This window comes from Microcaecilia unicolor, chromosome 10 (genome assembly GCF_901765095.1).
Source record: "Microcaecilia unicolor chromosome 10, aMicUni1.1, whole genome shotgun sequence".
NCBI classification, from domain to species: domain Eukaryota; kingdom Metazoa; phylum Chordata; class Amphibia; order Gymnophiona; family Siphonopidae; genus Microcaecilia; species Microcaecilia unicolor.
The window spans coordinates 96,871,819-96,887,006 of record NC_044040.1 but is presented as its reverse complement, the minus strand read 5'-3'; the positions used below and the strand labels follow the sequence as shown (position 1 = coordinate 96,887,006).

General features: G+C 47.0%; 1 protein-coding gene across 1 annotated transcript in view; it reads left to right on the top strand.

Annotated features, from left to right (window-relative positions):
* Positions 1 to 15,188, top strand: part of MKRN1 (makorin ring finger protein 1) — a 548,705-nt gene that overhangs the window by 507,456 nt on the left and 26,061 nt on the right. Inside the window, exon 6 of the mRNA XM_030215958.1 lies at positions 8,499 to 8,629. Within this exon, the coding sequence (XP_030071818.1) occupies positions 8,499 to 8,629 (131 nt within the window). The remainder of the gene's footprint in view (positions 1 to 8,498; positions 8,630 to 15,188) is intronic.

The window sequence follows — 15,188 nt, the reverse complement described above, 5'->3', positions numbered from 1 at the left end:
TCAGGGATTTACAATGTCAGAGGAGCCTTGGGCTTTTCTTTAACTGTTTTATGAATCAGTGCCATCGCTTCCTCCCTGGTGCCAAACCTCCAGGGTTGCACCATCATTGGCTATGCCTCTCACAGTCAGATGAGGTAAGCTCCTGAGTGCTCCTCTCTTCCAAGCCTGTGCTGGATGGGGGGGGAGGGTTAAAACTGCCTTTAGGCCTCTGGGCTCTAATTTTTGCAGCTCCAGCATCTGCATCATTGGCACGGAAGGAGGTACCACAGGCAGAACATACAGTCAGGGTGAGGAGAAGATGGTGTTGACTGATCCCAGCAAGGCAGCATTTTGAGACATCCACCAGATGCCGTCTCTGTGCTCTATTTATTTATAAGATAAGTGCTTTTCTAAAAAGAATTTCTTGAACACTGTGATTACAAATGATGTTACTTTATTATTCTGGAAGGTTTTTGCCTATTATGAAGTAAGGATCTTTTAGATCGACATACCTCTATAAACCTTGTTGGGTTTAAGCTACTTTGAGGCTTTTCCTTCCTTTTCACTGGAAATACATCAGAGTTTCATAATGATACGTGGGGATTAATTTTGAATTTAGTAAAAGATACAACTGATATTGGGAGTCTCAGAAGGAGTCAGTTTGGGAAGGAGAAACCTCTTGGGATACCCCATCTCGGCATGTCACTGGTGGAGGGAGGGGTTTACAATTTGGAGATGACAAAGACACCCCAGTCAAGGACAGTAACTGAGATGTTGATGTTCCAGAAGGCAACAAATGTTTTTCCAATAGTCTAGCCATAGGAGTGAATGTCTTGGGCTTGATTTTACATTTCCCCATTTCTCACCAGCTAACCGCTCCTCAGTGCTCCAATGGGCAGGGCATGCCCATGATCGCGTGCCACAGGAGCGCCAACAATTTCAAATAGTTGAAACCCCCTAGTGACATCAGCAGGTGTCCTCAGGGGTGCCAGATGGTTATGGCACTAGCGATCCAGAACAGGGAGTCAGCTCACCCTTGCCAGATGGTATTCAGCAAAGAAGAGACACACCAGCCACATAGACGCCATCAGGTATCACCTCCCAAGAACAGGTAACCTGTATGAAATCCTCCACAGAGACACTGCAGAAGCAGGCAGAGGGGCTGCTTGCTGAAGTGGAGAAGACAAAGAAACTAACACAGGTTGCAGTGGAGTAATGGGGGAAGGCCTTGGCTGAAATTGGCTAGTCAATTGAGCAGTGCTGTCGTCTGGAACTTCAGGTAGAAAAGCTGTGTGGTGGAGGAGAAAGCCAGTTGTGTAAGAGCAAAGGAAGAAGTAACCTGCAGGGTGCAGGAACTGCAAGGACAGTTGGAGAGGAGTGTCCCAGTTGACCATTCAAAGAAATGCAGAAGGGCTGACTGAAGAGGTAGCCAAGAAAGCTAAGCTACTGGAAGCCAAGGATAGAGAGCCGATACAGCAGAAACAAGCTGTCCAGGAGTTGGGAACAAATTTAGCCTGTTGATAGTCCATACTGAGGACTATCAGGCTAAAGCAGAGGCTGAAATAGAGCAGCTGCAGCAAGAGTTGGCAGCAACAGTGCCGTGGTGACAGTATACTGGGTTGCAGAGGCAGGCTAACAGAAGTCTTGAAAACTTGTGAAAGCTGGAAGCAGACACAGGCTCTGGAGGACCTGAATGCTAGGCTTGAGCAAGAGTTGAGCCTCCAGGAGGAAGGGGCCTTTGCGAGAGAGAAAGCAGCCCAGCTAGAGTCTATCAGACTGATAGAAGTGAATGAGTTATTAACCTGGCAGCTGTCAGAAATGCAAGAGAAGATGTGCATGGAGTATGCCAGTACATGGGAGCACCAAGCATAAATGACAGTGATAGAGAGTAGAATGCAGACACTGCAAGGCCAGCTGGCCCAGAGACAAGCCCAACTGACCTCAGATGGAAGTCTCCAGGAGGGCGACATTGAAGGAGTTGGAGTGTGTGTATGGCTACCCAACTTGAGAAAACTACTCAGAAAAAGTTTGGCTGGATAACCAACTGAGATAAGTTAGGAGGCGAGAGAAAGAAAAGCAGTGGATTACAGAGGGCTCATGTCCTGACTCACACCAGGGAGATGTCTCTCTAAGTGAAGATTTAAAGAGACAGCTAGAGGAAGATGCAGGATCATGAAGAGCATGGCATTATTATTATTATTATGATTATTAGCATTTGTATATCGCTACCAGACACGCACGCAGCACTGAATACCTGATACGAAGAGACAGTCCTTGCCCAAAAGAGCTTACAATCTAAATAATACAGACAGACAAGACAGTTACAGGTGAGGGTAGTAATGGGTGAGAAGGGAGGAAGGGACAAGGGGAGGGCAATTGTGGCTAGGAGCCAAAAGCAGTAGTGAAAAGGTGGGTTTTCAGCATAGATTTGAAAACAGGTAGAGATGGAGCTAGACGTATATGTCCAGGAAGTCTGGTTCCAGGCATAAGGTGCCGCGAGAGACTTACAGATGGCCGAGAGCTTGAATGGGCTCATGCACAAAGTACTCTGAAGAGTAGATGCCAGGAGGCACTACTCCAAGCAGTTTCAACAGTGATAAACAAGAGTGTGGCAAGTAGGCAACCCATATCAGAGGGGGGTCACGCTGGATAGAGAGTGGCCTGAGCAGTAGTGAGAAGGAGGGCAGTCCAGTATCACTGAGTTCTGGGGAACAGTCACCAAAAGTGAGCTGCTGCAGGCCTATGAGGAAGCCACCTTGAAGCAGCTAAAGGACATTATGGTGACATTCTCAGAGAGTGGGAAAACTTATGAGTTTAATGTTGAAGTTTCACCCAGAACCATTACAAGAGGTGGAGAATTTGAGGGCCCAGCTCAAATGGGATTTTCAAGCAAAGGCTATGTTGCTGGAGTATCATCAAACACTGGAGGAACAGCTGAGAGAGGCCAGAAGAAAAAGGAAGGAAATGCAACCTGGAAAAAAGTACAGATTGCGAGCCCAGAGTTTGTGCTGCCTCAAGAGCTCTGTGAGTTGAAATACCAAGAGCAAATGATGATGCTGAGTTGGAAGTATCATGTCAAGATGAATGTAACCAGAGTACTACTGAGGAGGATGGTCAGTCTGACACCCCAGAGGTGGGGGCGACAGTTCAGACTGCTGCGGGAATGAGTGCTTCATGAAGATGAAGGCAGTGCTGTGGAGAGGACAGACATCACTGTCGGGAAGTGACTGTCCCCTGAGACCGAGTGCCTGAGGACGTGGCTCTAGAGTGGGAAATAGATATCAAGTCTAATTGATGCAAAGCATTGATGTGACAGGGCCCAACAGCTGCTGTGCTACTGTGCCCTGTCCACATGATAGTGATGGGCACAGTGCCTGTCCAGGACAGATGTCTGGGTTTGGCCCGAGGACAGGTTGGTGGTCCATGGATTCAGTGGGAGCCCCAAATAGCCTAGTGAGTGCTACCCTCCAACCCTTCTTAGGGTGACCCAGGTAGTGGCAAGTGCCCAACCTGGTGTTACTCTGAGGGACAGAGGTATGTGAGGGAGTGAGTGGTATAGCAACAGGTGTCCCTAGGAACACTCCCTCACTGAAGGTGCAGGTTAGGCCACCTTACAGCAAGTGGTGCTAAGAGGATGCAGTTTAGCTGCCTGGAGCTGGTGTTGCTAAACTGCCAAAGCAGGTCCTGAATCAGAAGGGTGAGGCTCAGAGGAATGGAAGGAAAAATGCCCTTAAAGAGTGTAGAACCAGTAAGGCCCCAAGTGTAGAGGCTTCCAATAGAGAGACCCCGAAGCAAGAGGTCTCCAGGAGAGAGATTCCGAGTTTCAGAGATCTAGAGCAGTGTTTCCCAAGTCTGGTTCTGGAGTACCACTTTCCAGTCAGGTTTTCAAGATATCCCACAATGAATATGCGTGAAAGAGATTTGCATATATGGAGGCGGTGTACGCAATCAGTTTCAACATATTCATTGTGGATATCCTGAAAACCTGACTGGCAAGGGGATTTCCCAGGACTGAACTTGGGAAACACTGTCCTAGAGAGAGGCTCCAAGTGAGGAATTCTCTCTAAAGTATTGGCTAGGCTGCAGTACCTGTGGTGGAGTCTCAGGGAAGTAAGGAGTTTCAGAGGTTTACATAGAAGGAACAGAAGACTGCATAGTAAAGGAGTGCCATCATTTTTCTGTTGGATATTATTGGGTTTGCTGAGCAGAGTGGAGTGAGTCTGTGACAGGGGAACAAGACAGTATTGCTTTCATTATTTTCTACCAATATGTTTCTTTGATTTTGCACTGCAATCTGCCTGTGTTTGAAATCCTAAGGCCAAACCGCCAGTCACACTCACACACTGCTGTTAGTTTTGTTTTTTAATGAAGAGTGGTATATCAAATACTAAATTTTAAAAAATTGCAGTAAAGTCATCATGTTACATTTCACTTTAGGAAGGAGTATTAAATTTAATTTTACTTTCATTGCTATGGTCTGAGACACAGCTTCTGATTCAGATTGCTCCTGCATCCAGTGGAATGATTAGTCCTCTAGTTTCTGGGGGTTGACTGACCCCTCTAGTTTGGCAGTCTTTGCTTCTGTGGGTTGGCTTCACCCTAGTAGATGAAGATAATTCTTAGATTTAATTGACTATATATATATATATATATATATTATATATATAAGGTAGATTCCCTAATGTCGGGCTTAAGAAAAAATAAGCAGCGACTGAGCTTTTGAAAAAACTTGGGATGGCAAAGCTAAGTGCACGTATAGAACTGTTCAACTGGTCTGACTTTTTTGATTTGATGTAGAAATACATTTGGGTCTTCTTTATTAAGACCTAGTTTAGAGTTTCATAGGTCTGTTTGAGGATTTGATGAGCATTTGAACTGTGAATTTATAAAATTATTTGTCTTCATGAGCCTGGACACTGCCAGACTTTTCTCTCATGGTTAAATATAGATAGGAGAGTTTTTCTCTGCGGTGTCGGGTAGGTGGGATAGCCGATGATGAAAGTCCGTCAGTGGTGTCCTAACAAGAAAGGTACCCTGGGCTTTGAGGGCTACATGTTAGTAAAGGTTATTTTATTGGTTCAAAGACTACATTAAAACCTATGTGATTAGGAGCAATTAGATAGGATTTAAGTTTCTGATCTATTTAGTGTTGCAAAAAAACACACAAAGTAGTAGGGAGTAACAGAATACAAAATAAACATCTGTTAACAATGACCATTCATAAAGGCGTATCCAGATAGCACATCAAAAACTGATTAAAATCAGTTCAAAAATCTAGTGGCAGGAATCTGAGCAGCCCACACTCAACTGTTCATATTTTGTGGATTCTTTTCACAAGAGTAATGCAATCACTGGTTTTACTGCACCCTTTGCAATATCAATATTCACAAAAATGGAGAAAAAGACCAAGCTTGGTACATGAGCTCTGCTAAAAAAAAAACTCCACTTGACAGTACATTTGTGATAGTCAAGTGCTATTTTGGATACTCCTTTTCATATGGTCATTGTTAGATCTGTTTAGCGGTCTCATTTGTCTTATCAAGTACGTTAGGTTCAGTTATTGGAATTCTTTTTTAAAGGGGTTAGATTACTCAAAATCTAGAGTAGCTTGGAGCTGTTTTCAGGGAAAGGAAAAGAGGACTTGATATTCTGCCTAAAATCGGTGTAGTACCGGAAGACTGGAGGGTAGCCAATGTACTCACGATTTTTAAGAAGGGTTCCAGAGGAGATCCGGGAAATTATAGACCGTGAGTCTGACGTCGGTGCCGGGCAAGATGGTGGAGGCTATTATTAAGAATAAAATTGCAGAGCATATACAAAAACATGGACTGATGAGACAAAGTCAGCACGGATTTAGTGAAGGGAAGTCTTGCCTCACCAATCTAATGCATTTTTTTGAGGGGGGTAAGCAAACATGTGGACAATGGGGAGCCGGGTTGATATTGTATATCTGGATTTTCAGAAGGCGTTTGACAAAGTGCCGCACGAAAGACTTCCTGAAGAAAATTGCAGAGTCATGGAATCGGAGGTAGGGTATTATTATGGATTAAGAACTGGTTGAAAGATAGGAAGCAGAGAGTAGGATTGCGTGGCCAGTATTCTCAGTGGAGGAGGGTAGTTAGTGGGGGTCCGCAGGGGTCTGTGCGGGGTCCGTTGCTTTGTAATGTATTTATAAATGACCTAGAGATGGGAATAACTAGTGAGGTAATTAAATTCGCCGATGACACAAAATTATTCAGGGTCGTCAAGTCGCAGGAGGAATGTGAACGATTACAGGAGGACCTGCGAGACTGGGAGAATGGGCGTGCAAGTGGCAGATGAAGTTCAATGTTGACAAGTGCAAAGTGATGCATGTGGGTAAGAGGAACCCGAATTATAGCTACGTCTTGCAAGGTTCCGCGTTAGGAGTTACGGATCAAGAAAGGGATCTGGGTGTCGTCGTCGATGATACGCTGAAACCTTCTGCTCAGTGTGCTGCTGCGGCTAGGAAAGCGAATAGAATGTTGGGTGTTATTAGGAAGGGTATGGAGTCCAGGTGTGCGGATGTTATAATGCCGTTGTATCGCTCCATGGTGCGACCGCACCTGGAGTATTGTGTTCAGTACTGGTCTCCGTATCTCAAAAAATATATAGTAGAATTGGAAAAGGTACAGCGAAGGGCGACGAAAATGATAGTGGGGATGGGACGACTTTCCTATGAAGAGAGGCTGAGAAGGCTAGGGCTTTTCAGCTTGGAGAAGAGACGGCTGAGGGGAGATATGATAGAAGTGTATAAAATAATGAGTGGAATGGATCGGGTGGATGTGAAGCGACTGTTCACGCTATCCAAAAATACTAGGACTAGAGGGCATGAGTTGAAGCTACAGTGTGGTAAATTTTAAAACGAATCGGAGAAAATTTTTCTTCACCCAACGTGTAATTAGACTCTGGAATTCGTTGCCGGAGAACGTGGTAACGGGCGTTAGCTTGACGGAGTTTAAAAAGGGTTAGATAGATTCCTAAAGGACAAGTCCATAGACCGCTATTAAATGAACTTGGAAAAATTCCGCATTTTTAGGTATAACTTGTCTGGAATGTTTTTACGTTGGGGAGCGTGCCAGGTGCCCTTGACCTGGATTGGCCACTGTCGGTGACAGGATGCTGGGCTAGATGGACTTTGGTCTTTCCCAGTATGGCACTACTTTATGTACTTATGTGGTAACAATCAAAATGGTTTACATATTATCTATAGATACTTATTTTATACCTGGGTCAATGGAGAGTTAAGCGACTTGCCCAGAGTCACTAGGAGCTGCAGTGGGAATTGAACCTGGTTTCCGTGGTTCTCAGGCCACTGCACTTAACCATTAGGCTACTCCTTAAAGCTAAATTTTCTGCCACTAGCTCCTGGGGCACCAGTTCAATCCTTGTTCTGCACATTTATTTTAAGGTGGTAACAAATTTCCACCACACTTCATAACATAACTCTATGTCTGATCTTCAAGGCCCTTAAAGGAAATGGCCCCGAGTACCTGAAGAATAGGATGATCCTCTACACACCTCCAAGGACACTAAGGTCCTCTCAAGAACTATCACTAACCACACCCTCTCCAAAAGACATTACACGATGTGATACTCTCAAGGAGCCTTCTCCGGAGTAGCCCCCACACTCTGGAATGCACTGCCTGAAACGCTCCGCTTAACACAAGACTATCTCTACTTCAGGGAGTAGGTAAAAGCGTGGCTGTTCAACCAGGCCTTTAATGGAGAAGTAACTAACTTGTACAAGGAGTACAACATGTACAAGGAGTGATACGGGCTACACATACTGCTGCAGGACATGTTTATCCACTCCCACTCTAACTGAAATAATATTAACCATCTCTTTGATCTCATGTGCACCTTTCTTTAATTAGTCACCTTATTTCTAACTCCTTTTACTCTCTTGCCTATCTGTGTTAACCATCTCTCTGACCTCATGTGCAACTTTCTTTAAATTAGTCACCTTACTTTCTAACTCCTCTTACTCTCATGTTCCATCTTTGCTTATACCCTACACTGTCAATTACAATGTTCTATTAACGTGTTGTGTTGACATTGTAAGTATTATACTATGCCATACTTTGTATGTTATTTGAATATTTTTACTGCTGTAATTGTCTGTTGCTCATGTTTGATTTATTCTTACTGTACACCACCTTGAGTGAATTCCTTCAAAAAGGCGACAAATAAATCCTAATTAATAAATAAACATGAGTGATTGGTTTTAAAAGATTAATAAATTTGGAACTTCCTTTCCACCTTCATTCATCTTTTAAGAATATGGGAAATCATGAGTTCTTAGTGTAACTGATTAATATAACTACATATGATATAAATCAGAAGGTAAAGGTCAATCATGGGTAATATAGCAAAGAAGTCAATGAAAATAAAATGTAGAAAGGTAATTAAGGTCTCTTCTAGCAACACAATCATTTTAAACAATATTGTGTGAAGGGAAGGAAACTGCAGCGTCTGATTGTTGTCATTTTTGTTTCCAGCAAGAAGTCTTGCAGGTATTTTGATGAAGGGCGTGGAAGCTGCCCTTTTGGAGGGAATTGTTTTATAAACATGCGTATCCTGATGGCCGCCCTGAGGGCCACAGCAGAAAGGAACATCAAGCAGATATCGCGTAAGTGTCACGGGGGACCAGTGTCTCCAAATAGGTTATTTGTGCATCTAGCAAGGAGGAACTGACTGAATGAAATAGCAGAAAATCAAAATACAAAGTTCAGCTCACAAAGGGGTCATTGCTATGGCTTATCTGCAGCATAAATATGCCACAATACCCAATGTACAAAATAAGTGGACAAAAAGACCTCTGAAACCAGTTCTCTAACTTACCAACTGCACTAAATTGCTATAGGTAGGTGCAATTACAGTCATAGGTCAAAAAAACTCCACAATAATCTTGAAAAAGAGATAAACAGTCTCACTGTGCATTTACTGTAGATATTCTTACAAACAGTCCAGAGCAACAGAATGTAAGCCATAAGCAGGATCCCCAAACGGAGCAATAGTTTCAAATAAACAATCTGTTCTCACAGACCCACAAAACAAAAGTAAACATATCTCTTGTCAGAGTATGATATACAAATCCTTATGTCACTGAATTCAATGTAGCCTGACAGCAGCCCTATTGTGCTGTATCGCTGCTTCAGGGGATAGTGACAACAGAACTGCAAAATGGGCATCACATTATCAGAACCTCTCTGCATCTGTCCGACAGTCAAAATGGCTGTCAAAATTGCGCGTACCATGAGAGTAATAAACCTCACTCCTAAGCCAGAGTATGTGAACATGATCTCTGTCTCTCAAACTTACAGCTAACACTTGCCATAGTACTTGAATTGTGCAAAGAGAGTTCCATCTGGAGTTCACCTGGATAAGTTGGAAGTTCTTTTTTGATCAAGCCTGTGGCACCCAAAACAATGAGAAATATTTCTGTATCTTTCTGCCATGTGTCGTGGACTCTGACTAGACGACCTCTCTCGCCACACTTTGTGAGATCAAGAGGGATGAGGCATTCACTGAAGCTTCGTCCCTACTTCACTTGACCTCTCTTTCCCTATATTTTATCACATATCTGAAATTCATTATGTGAGATGACTCATTCCTTTCTTTAGCTCTCATTAGCAAACTATAATACATGATCTTTCTCCTTTAGTTGTCTTTATCAAGCTGTTCACTGCAGGAAGGCATTTGAGGATAAAATTATTTTCCACAAGGAAAGCATGTTTTTCACACAGAAAGTGATGTTTCTTAAATTGCTTTGGCATATATCCTCGAAACATAGAAGCATAGAAAAATGTAGGAAGATCGAGACCATATTTCCTATCCAGTCTGTTCATTCATTCCATCTACTGTCCCTTTCTTTGAGATCCTTTGTACTTGTCCCAAGCTCTCTTGAATTCAGATACTGTTTTTTATACCACCACTTCCACCGGGAAGCCGTACCACAAATTCATCACCCTTTCCGGGAAGAAGTATTTCCTCAGGATACTTCTGAGTCTTTCCCCTTTCGCCTTCATCATGTGCCCCCCTCATTCCAGAGCTTCCTTTCAGTCGAGACTTGCCTCCTGTCTCTATCATATATCCCCTCTCTTGGATTTCTTCCAAAATGTACATATTGAGATCTTTAAGTCTGTCCCCATAGGGTTTATGACAAAGACCACTGACCATTTTAGTAGCCGCCCTCTGGACAGACTCCATCCTATTTATATCTTTTAAAAGGTGCAGTCTCCGGAATTGTAAACAATACTCTAAATAAGATCTCACCAGCCTTATGCAGGTGCATCATCACGTCCTTTTTCCTACTGGCCATTCCTCTCCCTATGCACCCAAGCATCTTTCGCTGTCACCGTCACCTTTTCTACCTGTTTGGCCACCTTAAGATCATCACATACGATCACCCCCAAGTCCTGCTCCTCTTTCATGCACAAAAGTTCTTCACCCTCTAAACTGTACCATATCTATATATTTAAAAAAAACTTAATTGTATTTAAGTACCATTCTATTTCCAGTGCAGGAATATATTCATGTATGATCTGGAAAATTCAGATAAGTACAAAAAATAATAGATGACTTTCAGAGTGTTTATAGGTGCCCTAGTGTAAAATTACCTGTAAATTTCAGGAACTCTACTTTGTTTTTAATTTTTTAATGTCTTTAAGTGGGGATATGCATAACACATGGAAATAACTTTTCTCCGAGGACAAGCAGACTGCTTGTTCTCACGACTGGGTCGGCATCCACGACGGCCCAGGAACGGAAATTTTCCCTAGCAACAAAAAAGTTTGCTACAGCCTTTGAGCGCTCAGGGCACGCGCACCACGCATGCGTGGCCATCTTCCTGCCCGTCGTGCGAGAGTCCCGATCAGTTCTTTACTTTCCGTGGTTAGGGAGTGACTGCTTGCGATCTCTCTCCGTTCGGCCCGAAAAGAGCCTTCATTTCTGACAATTTTTGTCTTCCTTTGCCTCATTTTTTTCTTTTGTTTAAACCTGTTCCCTTCAAAAAAACATTTATTCCCTAGTTTTTGCCCTTTTAAGTTTCTTTTCGCTTCCGTCGCGGCCTTCTTAGGCCACGCGTACGTGGTTTCTCATTTTTGTGCCCTTAACTTTTGGCACAATCGAGAATTTTGACTTCACCGCCGCTATTTTTCCGTCCATGTCATCGAGGATTCCCAGCGGCTTCAAGAAGTGTACTCGGTGCAACCGGGCGATCTCAGGTACCGACCCTCACACGTGGTGTCTTCAGTGCCTTGGGCCCAACCATCGCCCAGATGCATGTAAGTTGTGTCAACCTTAAAAAGCGGACACAGGCATCGAGAAAAGCTCTTTGGGATCATCCTTTTGGAGCTCCACCCGGTTCTTCGATGTCAACATCGGTACCAAGCTCAGCGCCGTCAATATCGGCACCGGAGATGGCATCGACATCAGGAGTGCAGGTAATGGCTGTCCGGAGACCATCACACGCTGGGAGCAGTGAGCCGTCAAGTGGGTCTTCACCTGTCTCGAAGACTCCTGCTGTGCAGGCCCACCGGGACCGACCACTCTCGGACCCGACCCCAAGGAGGCGTGTGGATTCCACATCCTCATCGGTACCGAGGAGTATCGATGACGTGCATTGAGCGAAGGCTAAGAAGCATCGCCATCGCTCTCCTTCCAGGAACGGTACCGGGAGCTCCGGGGCATCGAAGGATTCAGCACCCGTGAAGCGTCGACGCCGAGAGGAGTGCTCACCCTCCATTCAAGAGGTGTCGGTGCGTCGGTCTTCGAGCAGCCCGGTATCGCCTCCTCAACCTCCACAGGTTCTGCCACCGATTTCTGCACTGACTCCACAGCCTTCCTCGACAGCGACTCTGGACGAGCCTGGTCATGCCCAGCTCTCTCCCCTGCCCCCCCCCCTCCAGCCACCCATGCCCAGCGACTCTCCTCTCTCCCCTGCCCCCCTCCAGCCACCCATGTCTAGCGACTCCCTTCTCTCCCCTGCCACCCATGCCCAGCGACTCTCTTCTCTCCCCTGCCCCCCTCCAGCCACCCATGTCTAGCGACTCCCTTCTCTCCCCTGCCCCCCTCTAGCCACCCATGCCCAGCGACTCTCCTCTCCCCTGCCCCCTCCAGCCACCCATGCCCAGCGACTCTCCTCTCTCCCCTGCCCCCCTCCAACCACCCATGTCCAGCAACTCTCCTCTCTCCCCTGCCCCCCCTCCAGCCACCCATGCCCAGTGACTCCCTTCTCTCCCCTGCCCCCCCTCCATCCACCCATGTCCAGCGACTCCCTTCTCTCCCCTGCCCGCCCTCCAGCCACCGAGGTTGTCCAGCAGATGCTTCGGGGCAGGCAGGAAAGATCCCCAGTTTTTCCTGCCCGCTGCCGGCGCTGACTCTCCCCCGCCACCAGATCGCTCTTCAAAATGGCCGCCAAGACTTACAAGGACAGCCTCCAAGACTTCAGCAGACGTCTCGGCGGCCATTTTTAAAGAGCAGTCTGGCAGCGGGGGAGGGTCAGCGCCAGCAGCGGGCAGACAAGACTGCCTGCCCCGAAGAATTTGCTGGACAAGGGAGGGATGGGACGGGACCCTGTAGCTGTGAGGGAGGGAGGAAGGAGAGCCGGCTTGCCCTCAAGAACAACCGGCTCGCAAGTCGGTAAAAAATTTAACAACCAGTTCGTGCGAGCCGGCTCCAGCACACCATTGGTTCTGTTTGGCGACTGGACAACCCCGGGTTTCACCTGCGCTGACCGCCGTTCCCCAGAGGTTGAGCCCCTAGGTGCAGGCTGCCTGCAGGACTTACGGGACGGAGCTGGAAGCGGGGTGATGAATGCATCAGCCAGGCAGGCAGCAGGCAAGAGAATAATCCAGGTACAGGCAAGGCAGGCAAGAGAGTAATCCAGGTACAGGGGAAAAAAGTCAGTAGGCAGGCGGCAGACAAGAAAGTAATCCAAATGCAGGCGCAAGTCAGTAGGCAGGCGGCAGGCAAGAGAGTAATGCAGGTATAGGCGAAAGTCAGTAGGCAGGCGGCAGGCAAGAGAGTAATGCAGGTACAGGCGAAAGTCAATAGGCAGGCGGCAGGCAAGAGAGTAATGCAGGTACAGGCGGAAGTCATTAGGCAGGCGGCAGACAGAAGGGTAATCCAGGTACTGGCAAAGTCAGCAACGAGGGACCAGTAGATAAGAAGCAGACTACAGAGTTAGAAACACCTACCAAAGTAGAAGCCGAAGCATGAAATCCAGGGAGAGCTCAGCCGATAAAGTGCTGGTGTCTGACATCAGCAGGGAGAAGGGGCACAGCCAAAGGACGAGCAGGGATAAGAGGAACCAGAAGACAAATAGGAGAGAACCAAGGGAAGCCAGGCAGAGGAAGAGCAGACCCAGGTGGGTGGAAGCAAAGCAATCAAGGAGCCTGGAAGCCAGGCAGAGAGAGAGAGCAGAAACAGGTGCATGGAAACAAAGCAATTAAGGAGCCAGCAACCACCGCTCTCTGAACAAACCCAGAGAGGACTACACACATGTGGCTCAGGCAGTGCCAGTCAAGTGTGCGTATCGACAGGACCCCGCGCAGCCCGAGGACGCCGCTTGCCTAGAGGTAGGGGACTTGACAGTACCCCCTCCTTAAGGACCCCCCTCTGCCTAGGTCCAGGTTTCAGTGGGTAGCGGTTATGGAAATCGCGAATCAGGTCAGGAGCGTGGACGTTAGCAGCGGGCTCCCAGGAATTATCCTCCGGGCCCAAATGTTTCCAGGATAGCAGATAAAATAGTTGTCCTCTCTGACGCTTGGAGTCTAAAATCTCCTCTACCTCAAATTCAGGGTCAGGCGCGGAATCAGGAGCGATGAACTTCTTGGGTTCCGGATGCCATCTGGAAGTTAAAAATGGTTTAAGTAGGGCTACATGGAAGGCGTTGTGAACCTTGAGCTGGTAACTGGGCACGGTAAGTGACTGCCCCCACCCAAGATTGTACTGGAAAGGGCCCTATGAATCGCGGAGCAAACTGAAAGGAGGGTAGGCGAAGCCTCAAGTATTTGGTGCTGAGCCAGACCTTCTGTCCAGGTTGAAAAAACTGGCGCAGTTTGTCTCTATCGATCCGCGAAGAGCTTGTACTTAGCCGAGGCTTGCTGAAGATGTTGCTGGACCTTGGCCCAGGTATCCTGAATATCAGTGAGAGTCCGGTGGAGAAGAGGTGAGGCTTGTGTCTGACTGATGAAAGCAGCAGATGAGGATCGCATCCATACACTGTAAAAAATGGTGAGATATGAGAGGCAGTATGAAAACTGTTGTTATAGGCGAATTCTGCCCAGGGAAGCAATGCGGACCAGTCATCCTGTCGACTGTGTCACGCCTGTTCTAGAAATAGTGAGTCCTTGAGCCAAACAATGTTCGGCGGCCGAACAACTCTGGCCTTACCTGAAGTAGAAGATTATGCGCAGGGCACAAGAAGCCGGAGACGAATCCAGGCACAGTCTCTAGGCATGCGACAAGCAGAAGTCAGGTCCAGGTAAAGTTGCTAGGCAGATGGCAAGCGAATGGCACAGTCCAGGTCCAGGCAACGTTCAAAGGCAGGCAGCAAGCAAAAGCACAATCCAGGTCCAGGCAAAGTTCAAAGGCAGGCGGCAAGCAAAAGCACAGTCCAGGTCTAGGCAAAGGTCTGTAGGCAGGTGGCAAGCAAAAGCACAGTCCAGGTCCAGGCAAATGTTCAAAGGCAGGCGGCAAGCAAAAGCACAGTCCAGGTCCAGGCAAAGGTTCGAAGTCTGGCGGCAAGCAAAAGCACAGTCCAGGTCCAGGCAAAGGTCTCTAGACAGGGAACCAGAAAGAGAGGCATGGAACGCAGTCTCAGGAACAAGAAGCAGGGAACAGCAGTAGAGACCTCCTTCAAATAGCCCGGTCCTCAGGAGCAGCAAGGAAACAGCTGGTAGAAAGCGCTCCTGATAGGCTCTGGATTACAATGTAGGAGGAGTCTTGAATCTGAGGAGCCAATCTGGACCTAAGGAGGCGGAGCCAGTCCAATGAGCCTGACGTAGGCAACCCAGCCTGCACTCGCCACGCGAGGCTCCGCCCCGGACACGCCAACATGCAGCTCCCAGTGCCCACTAAGCCCTCAGGACGTGCCGCCAGAGACCGCCACCCCGCTGTCCAAATTGTGCTGAGGAAGGATGGCGCGAGACGAGCGAAGGTGCTGACCCGCCCCAACCTCCGAA